At 36.0% G+C, this 13,573-nt stretch overlaps 1 protein-coding gene across 1 annotated transcript in view; it reads right to left on the reverse strand.

Moving 5' to 3' along the window:
* Positions 1-13,573, reverse strand: part of LOC106473406 (serine/threonine-protein kinase 10-like) — a 36,717-nt gene that overhangs the window by 6,240 nt on the left and 16,904 nt on the right. The window contains exons 3-5 of the mRNA XM_013934086.1: positions 4,783-4,947; positions 3,304-3,502; positions 2,187-2,259 (exon numbers count right to left, since the gene is read on the reverse strand). Of these exons, the coding sequence (XP_013789540.1) occupies positions 2,187-2,259; positions 3,304-3,502; positions 4,783-4,947 (437 nt within the window). The remainder of the gene's footprint in view (positions 1-2,186; positions 2,260-3,303; positions 3,503-4,782; positions 4,948-13,573) is intronic.

Raw genomic sequence — 13,573 nt, forward strand, 5'->3', positions numbered from 1 at the left:
GGTAGGCCTTGTGTGCCATGCTCTCCAAGTCCTGTTCCAGCTCTTGCAGGCTCTCCCCTTTAGCACTGACTCCCGCCCTGTACCTAGCCTTGTAGACTTCTGACTAATTTTGGGTTCCATACCTGAGTTCTAGAGTCGCTACCAGTGCTCTATATTTATGCCTATCATCTGCTGACAACTGTCCAAGTATTTCCAGTGGTTGTCCCTTCAAGCTCGTTGCCAGATATACTGCTTTCTGCTCCTCTGTCCATCTGTTCATCTCTGCCAGTAGCTAAAATTGTGCTCTATACGCTTCCCACGGTGCTTTCCCATCGTGTTCCTGTGGCTTCCTTCGTACTGGATCACTCCTAGTACTGACATTCATATCTAGGATGTGACTTCTAACAGGACTGAAGATGTCTGCATTAGGGTTTAGCTGCGGGCTCTGTAAGGGGCTTGTCATTGTCTGGGGCTGGTTAAGTCGATGGCTAATGTATCCTCCTTTTGTAAAAGACAATAAATCATCCTTTAATGTACCTAATTCGCTTTTATACTTACTAATGTTTTCCATTTGTACTTCTTGTTTTCTTTCTTGTCCCAGTTGCCACTGCTGTAGTCTCTCTTCTTGTTTCTTTTCTCGTTCTTCTTGTTTATTTTCTTTCTACTCTAACAACTGCTGTAATTTCTCTTCTTGTTTATCTTCTTGTTTATTTTCTTTCTCCTCCAACCACTGCTGTAGTCTCTCTTCTTGTTTCTTTTCTCGTTCTTCTTGTTTCTTTTCTTTTTCTTCCAACAACTGCTGTAATCTCTCTTGTTTATTGTGCTGGTCGAGCTGCCATTGTTGCAGGTTTCCTTGCCACTGCTGTGATCTTTCTTCTTGTTTCTTTTCTTGTTCTTCTCGTTTCTCTTCTTGCTTATTTTTTCGTTCTTCTTGTTTCTTTTGCTGTTCTTGTATTGCTGACATCAAATCTGCTAAGCTGTAGTTTGATTTGCCACTTCTCATTTCCATCTTCTTTTTCTTTTCTTTTTTCAATCCCACTTCTGACACCAATTTGTTACATCTCTGGTCGTTAGTTAATTTCCCGTAAATTATTTTCCGATGGAACTTTAGCGACACAAGTCATTTCTTAAATAAAACTAGTTTATTCTTTCTCAATTTAAACTTAATTTCGACAGTCACACTATAACTTAAACAAACGCTATAATTGACAATGAACGACTCATGCGCTTGACTCAATTGTCCATCTCTATCTCTGTCTGCAATTCAATTACATTGTTGCCGTCACTTCTTGGTGGTCTTATATACAAGAATACTGCACATCTAGTAAACACTCGAGGCTTCACGAAGGGACATGAATTTTCTAGAAGCTCATGATGTGTTACTAGCGTCACATGACTTCTGCTATCGTAACAATATCATACTATACCACAGAGATGTAACAAATAATCAAACAAGCACTACTATCAATATCATTGACATAACATATTTTACATTTTCTTCAAATTCTGGAGAGAGAGAAAATGGTTATAATTTTGATCTATGTTAATTGGGACCACCAGTATAATTTAAGCCAATTTTTTTTTTTTCATACAATCCCTCATCAGTAACACTTAAGATAACTGAAGATAAAGATCAAATCCTATATGAAAGCTAGATTGAAATAAATTAAAACTCAAAGTCATTACAAATTGAAACATACCACTATGGAGGTTCTGCTATAAAACAGAATTCCAATTAATTAGTACTAGGGTCTGAGAAAATACTTAAGTATGTTTATCCTTCTTCTTTCAACATTAAATATTTAGTCAAGTCGAAAAATTTATAGAGAACACGTTAAAAAAATGAATTATTTTCTAGAATACTTTTTTGTTCTGTCACAATAAAAGCAACTATAAGATATAAAGTTAGAACTATTTTTATTCCCACAGTGTAAACGCTTCTACCTTAATTGTTGCTTGAATGAAATAATATGGCATTTCAAACCATTTGTATCATTTTTCACACTATAAGAACTATTTACAAACCAACTGTTATTGTTAAACATATCTCATAAAACTACTACTAAGGATGTGTTTTTAATAAACTTATGTTGTGACGTGCTAGTTTTATAAGCTACACCTCATAACTTGTAGCAAACTTTTCAAAGCCTAAATAATATTACAGTAAAATTTTCACACAATCATGTAGTGAAGTTACTTGAACTTACCAATATGGTGTCCCAATAAAAGAATCCCTTTTCTGTAGAGTGGACTTGTTTTTAGCAGAAACACCAAAATCAGCTGTAGGTGAAATATGTTTTATTACAGAAGGAACTGTTATTAAACTACAATCAACATATTTAAAAAAAACACTGCATTTTAATACAGTTTTAACGTATAATATTCTTTACTTAGTTTGAAGTCAGTGAATTAACTTGAAAATGTATTATAAACACAATACAATCATTTACTGCTACAAAGGAAAAATACTAGAAATTCATGCAAATAATGAATAATGCTAAACTAGTTGGACAGTATTTGTTTTTTAAATAAAATATTTCATATAGTTCCTTGTAAGATAAAAAATATGCATCTAACATTGTACGCAGATCTTATATAGTTAATGTGATTTTGTAAAGTGAAGTTTTAAGCCACAGGAAATCTCAAACATATCAATAGGGAATTATTATTATTAGAATGTAACAAATACATATATATTCTAAAAAGACCTACAACACAAGTACATAACACGTGTTCATAAGATTTTTTTCTTGGCTATGAAGTTTGATTTAAATGAAATATTTTTTCAGACTCAAAAACCTTATTACTAATCGCATTGTACATTGGAGTTCAAAATTCTTCCTAATTTGTTTTAGCTAATATATTTTGTCACACAATATTTATAGATTATACAAATCTTCTATGGAAGAAAATTGTTCTGGGATATTCTAGCTTGGTTGCTATAAACTCCTTGCCTGCCAAAAATGTTGGATACAGTTACAGTCCTAACACAGTACTAACAACTGATGGAAATACTACAATTTCTCATTTTATATCAGTTTATACAAACCTATATGTTTATAAAACATTAAGAAGTTTAAATTACAAGTAAGATCTTTAGTGATAATTTTAGTTTTTTCTACAACAAAGTAGGACAAGGTGCTTGCATAAGTGAGCTAACAAGAAACATCTGAATAACTAAGTTACATATCTGTTAAAAGGTTGTGTGTGTGTTAAATCACAGTGTTAAATAGCCATGCTTTTAAAAGTTTCTAGAATGAACTTGAAGAAAGCATGTAAAATAGTAACATTAATAACTTTTCAAAATTATTGTTTTTAACAAACCTAATTTCACTCCACCATCAAGAGTCAGTAATATATTTCCAGCTTTTAGATCTCTGTGGATTACTTTGTTATTGTGTAAAAAATCTAACCCTTTACACATCTCCCGACACACATACTGGATCTGTGGCTCTGTCAAAGGTTTCTCCAAATCCATCATGATGGTATCGACAGCTCCTCCTTCACAAAACTCAATTAACATCTGCAAAAATAAATCAACTCAAATTTGATACCCAATATCAATAAAGAAAATTACACAGAATCTATTTATATACTTTTCATTTAACAAAATCTCAATTTCACACTGTCAAAATTGAAATACACAGATAATTATCTTTAGTAGCACATTTTCCCACAATCCAAATTGTTTCACTCTTTTTCACTTTATTTTGTAATTGGTCTTGATTAAGGTACCAAAAGTCTTAATTTTTTAAATAAAAATGGATTTCAAAAAGTTCCTCCTTGCTGAAATGATAAACAGCTTTCATTTCCTATTCTTCCATCATTTACACATAGTTTTGTTAAGACAAAAAAAAAAATGGTGTTTTCACACTTTCTAAGATCTACATGGTTCCCCTACACTTTATATGATGACATCCACAGAAGGCCAGTTTCTCCATTATTTGTTTTAAGTGACATTTTTGTACCAATGAGGGACAGGCAAGTGTCCATCCAGACAGAACTAGATGTTTTGGTTTGATTAAGATGATATTGATGTCCCTCCAATTGACAGGTAGCTAGAAATGACCCAAAAAAAAGAAATGGTCAGCTGCATATACCTCAAGCACAAGGGGACCAAGATGTGTTCATGTACAAGAAGAATCTTTGAAGAAGCCCAACACTTGTGTACAACTATGATGAGAAGCATTTCTTCTTCATACACTCTCTCACTCTAGTAGAGAACAGAAAAACTGTGAGACAGTTATCACTACACAATTACACTTTTGTCAGCTGCCAAACCTGTAAAGCAGCTTATAAGTCAAATTGTTCAGGATCATTCACTATGAACATGAACAATGTAGACAGGAAAATAGAGTGCTTACAGGCTGTAGTCATTCTTCTAAATTCTTCTAAGATCACATAACCTAAAGAAACAGTGCAGTAGGTTGAATTAATACCATGAACAACAATGATGCTTAGTTTAGAGACCTCCAGCACAAGTAGAGTTGACTGTACTTGACACTGTCCAGCCCCAAGACGCTGAGAGAGAAAGTACCTACGATAGAATTTGATTAATATTACACAAATCAAAGTGGGAAAGTTACAGGAAAAGATTGGAAATTCACCCAGAATTCAAAAGGAAAATGACTGCTGCCTTCATTCTGAGGAAAGTTAGGTAAATAAAATTAATTATATCACAAGCAAGAGAATCAAACACATAGAAAAATATGACTATAACTTATCTCAAAAACAGGTTACAAAATAGTCCTAACTAATCACACTAAGAGCTAAAAAATAAAAAGTTAAAAAAATCAACTTTACCCATAATTTTTCTTCATAAAAAAATGCTTCTTGCAGTGACACAATGTTTGGGTGTTTACATTCAGTGAGAATATCAATTTCTACACTAAAGTCTTCTAGATCATCTTCTCCTTTCAGCTCACAGATTTTTGCAGCAGCAAGTGCACCATTCTCTTTGTGTTTTGCCTATAAAGATAAAGATTAAAGCTGAATAAACAACTAGATGTGGCGCTTGCTTTTCAAATTCACATGTCATGCTCTGTTGTAACCTACAGAGTGAATAATTCTTCTCGTGATTCATGGCATGTGCAAATTTTACTGCCATCATGACAGTGCAAATTTGAATGTTAAGCATCCCTCATGTGATATAATTTCAGTATCTACTGACTGACAGACAACACACTACTGTATAATGGTGCAAGTAGTTGAAACAGGTGACCCCTCCAGTAGATCTTTGGCCCTTTTTGGGGAAATCATAAAGTTCACATTTATACTTCATTAATTGATCTATTCCATATAATTAAACCTTTCTGAGCTATCTCCCAGTAAAAATACTAATGTGTCACAAACAAAAATAAAACAACCTATAACCTAAGCATTTTTTGAAAGTAGGCCTTTCTTCAATAGGAGAAAACTGTATTAATATATCCTACATATCAATATTGGACACGTAATGGTACAACAGGTTTGGTACAACAACATTTACTAATGTTCTACACTAGCTATGTTAACAGATTCTACATATCTGTATTGGACACGTAATGGTACAACAGGTTAAGTACATCAATATTTACTAATGTTCTACACTCGCAGTGATTTAGTATGAACAATTACATCACTGGTTTCCAGTCCCCTTTATTTATACATACCTACTTAGTATGAACAATTACATCACTGGTTTCCAGTCCCCTTTATTTATACATACCTACTTAGTATGAACAATTACATCACTGGTTTCCAGTCACCTTTATTTATACATACCTACTTAGTATGAACAATTACATCACTGGTTTCCAGTCCCCTTTATTTATACATACCTACTTAGTATGAACATAGGTATGTATAAATAAAGGGGACTGGAAAACCAGTGATGTAACTGTTCATACTAAGTAGGTATGTATAAAGAATATTAATGGGAAAAAATGTTTACTGATGGTTCATTACTTTTTATTCCATTCATGGTAACTTATATCATTGTCAGTACTTAGTCTTAAATTAATAATACTAAGTCCAGAAAGGTTAAACTTTAATAGTACATGTATTCATTATTTACATGATTATACATTTTGACATTTCACCTTTCTATCATATATTCTCTATTTATTTTTCTGTATGAAAAGACAAATGAGAATAAACTGCAAACAAAATATTCATGTGTGTCAAAACTCAGTAAAAAGCAATGGTAAAGCCATTAATTGATGCAGTGAAACCAACTATTTACTGCTTGCTTTTGATGGGTTGGCCCAACAACCTGGAGAATACATTGGACATAGCTGAGTCAGCCTGTGATGTGTGGTGAAGCCATTATTTGCTTTTGATGGGTTGACCCAAGGTTGGCAGTAGCCTGGAGAATACATTGGACATACCTGAGTAAACCTAACTGTGAAGTGTGGTGAAGAAAGTTTCATGAAGTGGGCTAGGCATGTCTTAGCTAGTTTGACTTAGTTCCATAGTAAAACAGTAGTTAAGGAACTACAAATGCTTTTTCATACTGTGAAATTTTGTATAATGCCCGATTGCTTATATGGGTGGTATTATATAAGGAGCAACCATATTTCATCCAGTATAATAATGTATTAGCCTATACTATACATGTTGTAGATCAGTGGCTTGGACCAAATAACATCTAAAAATCTTACTTGGCTAGTCTAAGAGCTTTGATATCAATCCAAGTGAAACATTTGAACATTTTGGAATGCCACTCAAGGGGCCTATGAGACAGGCTTTAAAAGTTCACTACACTTGTTACTCCTTTGAAAAAGAGAAGTGGCAGTTTAGACAATTCCACCTGATGTATATCACTGGTTCTGGCTAGTGTTGGGAGGACTATTAAGGCTGTGATTAACAACAGAATTAAGCCTATTACCTACTTGTGTATTTTGCAGCCATGTTAAAAATTGAAAACTTTTAGACACTGACAAACAATTCCCAAAACAATAATTATACAAGTGAAAAAAATTAACAGAAAAATAAGTCATTCTGTGTGTTTCTGTAGCTAACAATGAACTTCTTTATAAAATTCTTGTCACCCATAAGGTTTTCTCATGCACGCAATAGGTTTATCAGTACTGTTATGCATCTACTTGTTTGATAATTTTTGGTAAAAATTCTTTCTGAGAAACTTCAGCGATACAAGTCCCTTCTTGATTAAAACTAGTTTATTCTTTCACGATACAACTTTGTAATACACTTAACAACTTTTATAACACACGCTATAAATCACAGTGATTCACACATTTTACTTATGGTGCCTACTGTTTGCTTGACTCAATTATCTCTATCTTCAATCTATCTGCATATCTCTTCGATCACACTAGTTTTTCTCGCCAGGCTTGTATACTAAAAAAGAGGGTGCCTCGAACACACTAGATTTGTCAGGAAAATTCATGATCCTTCCGGAAACTCCAGCGCGCATACTCCCAGTGTCGCGTGACTTCCGCTGTCATAACAGTACTATAGATATACGTCTCAATTGTGAATTTAGGCCACCTTCAGTATTTGAATGGATCACAAAACTTGGTTACCGAGTATCTGGTAAATTCAGTTGGCCAGAACTGTGATATACACTGTAGATGTGGTTTCATGATTCATATGTACCACACACAGGTTGATTTACAAATCTGTGATCAAATTCACTATCTAGAGAAATATATTTCCAAGCAAAATTAGCACAAGTTAATGGGCTAAGTTGTGATATCACGAAGTAATGAACGTCTACAAAGTCAGATTCAAAAGTTTATAACTAAGATTTTAATATAAGTTTTAATTTCTTAATTTCAAAATGAAATATTTAAATAATTTCTCATTCTTCATTTCTGTATCATGATACCCATTTTAGGTTTTATTTCTACAGACATTTCCAAGCTAAAAGGGAAATTTTTAGCCTCTAACTTCATGCTTTACTATACCCAACAAAGTGAAACCCACATGCTACGCCCTCCTATCACATCCTGTCTTTCAAAAAATGTTAATAATTTCCTCTAGCATTTGCTGTTGGGTTAGTTAGAACCAATAGAAAGAATATTTTAATTTACTGAATTCTCCATGTCACTGAGAGATTGTTGATCAATTGGAAAACCCCACACATAAATTACAAATTTATTTTTATGTATAATGTGTTATTTATTGTTATAAAAGTAACAAATATAAAAATTAGAAATGTATTAGTTTACATAAGCAAGTTTACATGGGGAAAAAAACTCACAAATTAATCCATGAGAAATGAGCACAAACAGCTCATGCATGATGTAATTCAATACTTTATTTACCACGACTTGCTCTATGCTCTTGCTATGTGATTTATTCCTTTGTTATGCTAATTTATTTGTTAAACATGAATCAAAGAGAAATAACACAATAAAATTAAAAGAAAGCAGTTGTTAAATGATAAGAGGACTGAAGGGTTTAGGACAGATAACTATAATTGTCTGTTACAATACGTAGTCATTCTACAAAAAAAAAAAAGGGTAATTTAGATTTACTTTGGTTTTTTTACTAGATGGTTAAAATAACATCAAATAAAGTTTCACTGAAATAAACAATTTTTATATTCATTTAGCAGATTCTAGAAATTTGAAAACTGTAATAGAAAAAAGTATTTTTATTCTTACCATAAAAATCACCTTGCATTCAGATTGACTCAGTAAAGCCTTCAGAAATTTACAGACAAACCTTTACTACAAATACTTCATTAAAATTCTGATTTTTTTTGTACAACACTTTTCAATCAAGTATAATAAATGCTTACAAAGTTTTTTTAAGATAGTAAATTCAGTCATAATAAACATTAACTCTCCAGTACAAACACTGGTTCAACCTCCTTCACCTAGGTTTAATGTGCCTGCCATGATATATTGATTGTCATCCACGTAATAAAAGTTGACACAGGTTGGCTCCTTATTGTGTTGAGAATGTTCCAGTGACACAGGTTGGCTCCTTATTGTGTTGAGAATGTTCTTATGATACAGGTTGACTCCTTATTGTGTTGAGAATGTTCTAGTGACACAGGTTGGCTCCTTATTGTGTTGAGAATGTTCTAGTGACACAGGTTGGCTCCTTATTGTGTTGAGAATGTTCTAGTGGCACAGGTTGGCTCCTTAGTATGTTGAGAATGTTCTAGTGGCACAGGTTGGCTTCTTAGTATGTTGAGAATGTTCTAGTGGCACAGGTTGGCTCCTTAGTATGTTGAGAATGTTCTAGTGACACAGGTTGGCTCCTTAGTGTGTTGAGAATGTTCTAGTGACACAGGTTGGCTCCTTAGTGTGTTGAGAATGTTCTAGTGACACAGGTTGGCTCCTTAGTGTGTTGAGAATGTTCTAGTGACACAGGTTGGCTCCTTAGTGTGATGAGAATGTTCTAGTGACACAGGTTGGCTCCTTAGTGTGTTGAGAATGTTCTTGTGACACAGGTTGGCTCCTTAGTGTGTTGAGAATGTTCTTGTGACACAGGTTAGCTCCTCTGATTACTTTAGCAAACAAAACACGTGTATAATATTAAATTTCTATTCTGATGGACAAGATCTATTGTAAGACAATAATACTACAATTCATTCTCTCCAAATCTGGTTTGCAAGGCAGGAAAGTGAATTCAGTATTCTTCAATGTCCACATCTCAATGAAACTGAGAATCTTTTAAGTTGAGCTTGAAAGTTGCATTCAGCAACGTAAACCCATGCTGTCATGTGTGGACGATTTGCAGACTACACTACTCAACAAAAATCAAATCTGTGCTATTATTGTGGTAAAAGATGGGTCAACTCAGTATTATAAGTGAAAATCCTAAACTGACTTTTTGCAATAATTAGGACAATTGCCAGTTCCAAATCTTAATGAACTTAGACCAGCAGTTTGTAATTTGTATGCTGAAAACCAATCCTCATTAAAACATAAAATTAGTGGTGAAAGAAAAAAAAAGCTAGTTAACATAATTTTCACTAAAACCTGCCACATTTAAGCTGCCTGATAGATATGAACTGGTACTGTAAGTCTTCATATAATTAAGAAAGTTTTAAATGAAGTTATCAAGTACATTTTGCAATATGTAAGATAAATGGACCACATTTAAGTTACCAGACTGAAAGTAATTATAGATGGACAACTGACACATATGATTAGCTGAGGAAAATGTTTGTCTCAAATAGTGGCAAAAATCACATTTTTTTCTTTTGTTTTTAAAGAAATAAAAAGAATGTATATTAGTATCCAAATAATTCACATTTTCCTGCACTGAAAATGTATTACTGACAGAATTTTACCTTTGCTCGTCCAATAGCTTTTCCCAACTTTTACTGCTCTCTATATGCACAAATTTTTGTTCATCACTAGCCATAATAGTCCCACCAACCCTCACATTTTCATGTGAGACAGCTGTTTGATAGCATGAAAATGAGCATGCAACAATCCTCTACCAATAGGAGTGCAACTCCTAGCACAAGTGGGGAGGAAGGATGAAAGGAGGTAAGAGTTTATCGGAAATACATTTTCATTGTAGGAAAATGTGAACCTCCAATACAATATTTTACTTCCAATAGAATCCCACATTGACATGGTGGTGGGACCGGTATAAGAGTACCTAGATGATCCCCCCTTCAGAAAGTGCCCAAACCAAACCTCAACCAGTACCTGCAGTACTGTGATAGGAACTTGGACTAGGAACTGGAAGAGAAGAATATCTTCTGATCCAAGAACCTGGAACATCCTATGTGCATATCCAACACACCAACATCAGTACCCCCTGGGAACCAGCATCTGGACGATGGTAGAAAGGCAGACAGCAATGTGGCAGTTCAACTCTAGCCCACAACAAGGTGGCATTGGGAATGAATCGTCCAGTCCACAGTAGAAGCAGGGTACCCGAGCCATTCACATGTGAGGACTTATGTGACTGGTCCAGATACAACCAACACCAGTACCCCACATGAACTGACATCCAGGCAACTGTAGGAAGGTGGGTGGCTAGCTTAAAGGGTAAACTGCATCTTGGTGGAAATCATCTATTCCATAACCAAGCAGCATCTGGAATAGTACAGGAGGTCTGCAATTGGAGGAGTGTCCATACACCATTTACACCAGCAGAACACCACCACCCTACTCTCAACTGAGTGGAATTGAGCACATTCATGAGGAAGCCTCCATGGTCCACCACCCCAGTGGCAAGGACTACTATACTCCAGTAGTAAAATGGTGGAAATGGTACATTGGATAGTCCAGAGGAACACAGGACCAGAGACAGTGCAATGGGTGACTGCAAAACCCTATTTTAAGAAGCAGACAACTCTTGATACAGTCAAACAAAGGAGAAGAAGGGATGGGCAGCAATCCTCTTCTGCTTTACTCATGCTAGTCCATGAGTATACAGTCTGGGGCAAACATATTTATGCTGCAAAACATTCCATCTCAATAGTGGGTGTTACTGACCTGAATGGTCATGCAGTGGGGGTTTAAGAATAAGTATATCTGGTCAGGCAACACTCGCCACTGAGTGGGATTCGTAGATGCAAGAAAGGCACCTGTAAAGAAGTATAAAAAGAGCACTTACCCATTCATAAAGAAACCATGGTGCTCATGATGGTGATGGGAGGTAGACGGTAACCTGTAGAGCAGGAAATGACCAGACAGTGAAAATAATGTGAAATGAGTATATGGGGAGTGGGCCACATGCTGGCATGAACTATATCCTCTAATGGATGATGGAATCGATCAGCCAGGGACATGGAAAGATTACAAATTTGATGGGAGGAGACTTGGAATAGACAACAATAACTGGGAGACTGGGAAGAATAAACCAGGCAAATAATCTGGCAAATCCAGCACATAAGGATAATAGGAGAAATAACACAGGAAATGGTTCCAATGAATGAGCAAACAGGAACTGCAACCACAGAAGGAAGCAATGTGAGCCACATGACAGTGGAGAGCCCGAATAGGACATAAAAGGTGCTCTGAATCGGAACAGTGATAAAGAAGGGAAATGGGAGTAAAGTTAAAATTGCTCCCACATGCAGCTGATGTTTTGGGCAGAAAAGACTGATCCAGATAGAGGATGACATAGGTCCTGTGATATTATGTGCAAGAGACATCGAAAGCAAACAAATCTGAACATCAACACACCAAAAGAAGAAAGATCTTTAAGAAGACATGATATATGAAACAGGATGACATTCGCACAAAGGGAGGAAGTGTAATTGGCATGGAGGACGACATTGAGGTTCCAATCAGGGAGATGCAGGGGATGACAAAGGCAGAGGGAATGAATCAACAGAGTGAGAAACAGAGAAATGAAGACATGTAGAATTGAAACAAAGTGGCTGACAAGGCCACATGATAACCAACAATGGTGGATACTGAAAGCCCCTTGTCAAAAAGCCAGGTAAGGAAGAAAGTCAGGTCCAGGAGAACAGGATGAAATTGAGGAAACCTTGATGAGAAGACCGGTGGTAGTAGACATACCACTTCCAATGGTAAATTGACATGGAGGAAGGGCAAACAGAATGGGAAATCAAACAACCAACGCATGAGGAAAACCGGACTGTCTGACAAGGGACCAGACAAAAGCCAAGTGCGAAGATGGAGTGTTTGAATGGAAGGATGTAGCACACCTGATTGAGGTTACCTGAGGAGGGTGGGGGAGATGGGAAGAGGAAAAGGAGGTGTCATAGGAGTGGGCACAGAAGTGGAAACCACAGCCAAAGTGGTGCCACCAAGAGCCACTCCGTGTCACATATAACTGAGAAGAAATGAGGAAGAAGACAGATGGATGGATAGGCATAACAATAAAGCCCCCCCCGCCCCAATCCTGACCAAGGGCATTGAGAGCTACAGCCAAAGGATGTAGAACTTGAGACCAATATCTTCAAATTCAGGTGGGTGGCAAATGCAAGATAATTGATTCACAACCATATTCAGGGCACCCAGTATATGACATATCAACAAGCAAATGTGATGGCTGTGGGCCCTAAACAGGAAGTCTAACATGTGCAAACAAACAGCCATTGACAGAATGCCCCCTTACCGAGTGATGTAAGAGACAACTGTCAAGTTGCTTCTGTCCAACCACCAGGTGAAGTCCACATGAAGGGAACGAGAGAGATGGATAAGAGCATCCAAGGTCACTGATCTTGTAAAGCCCACAATAGGGCTTAACTGAGGGGAATTAGGGCCTCCAAAGAAGCCCACGTCCCCAAAAAGAGAGAAAACCTTTGCACAGTTGCAGAAGGAGAGGAGGAAGCAGTCCAAAACAGAAACACCTAGATCACAGGTGATGGGAAGAAGGGTGGCCTGGTTGAGACAGATATTGAGAAGTGCCCCAAGATGAACAAGGAATTGAGAGGGGAAAAAGAAGGATTTCTCCACTTTGAAGAAACTGTACATGAAGGGAAGAGGTGGCAAGTGCAGTAGCTAGAAGCAGCCAGTTGTCTATATATACACCTGGAAAAAAGTTAAGCACCCCCAAATATTTTTCAGGATTGCTTATTGAAAATAAGGTTTAATTTTCATGATGTTGAGCAATGTTCATAATTTCAAACATAATTAAAAGGATGTGAGCGTTCAGGTGTGACATTTAAATCTAATTTTTTCCCCACGTGCAACTTGCT

Source organism: Limulus polyphemus, unplaced genomic scaffold, assembly GCF_000517525.1.
Source record: "Limulus polyphemus unplaced genomic scaffold, Limulus_polyphemus-2.1.2 Scaffold6147, whole genome shotgun sequence".
Lineage (NCBI taxonomy): Eukaryota > Metazoa > Arthropoda > Merostomata > Xiphosura > Limulidae > Limulus > Limulus polyphemus.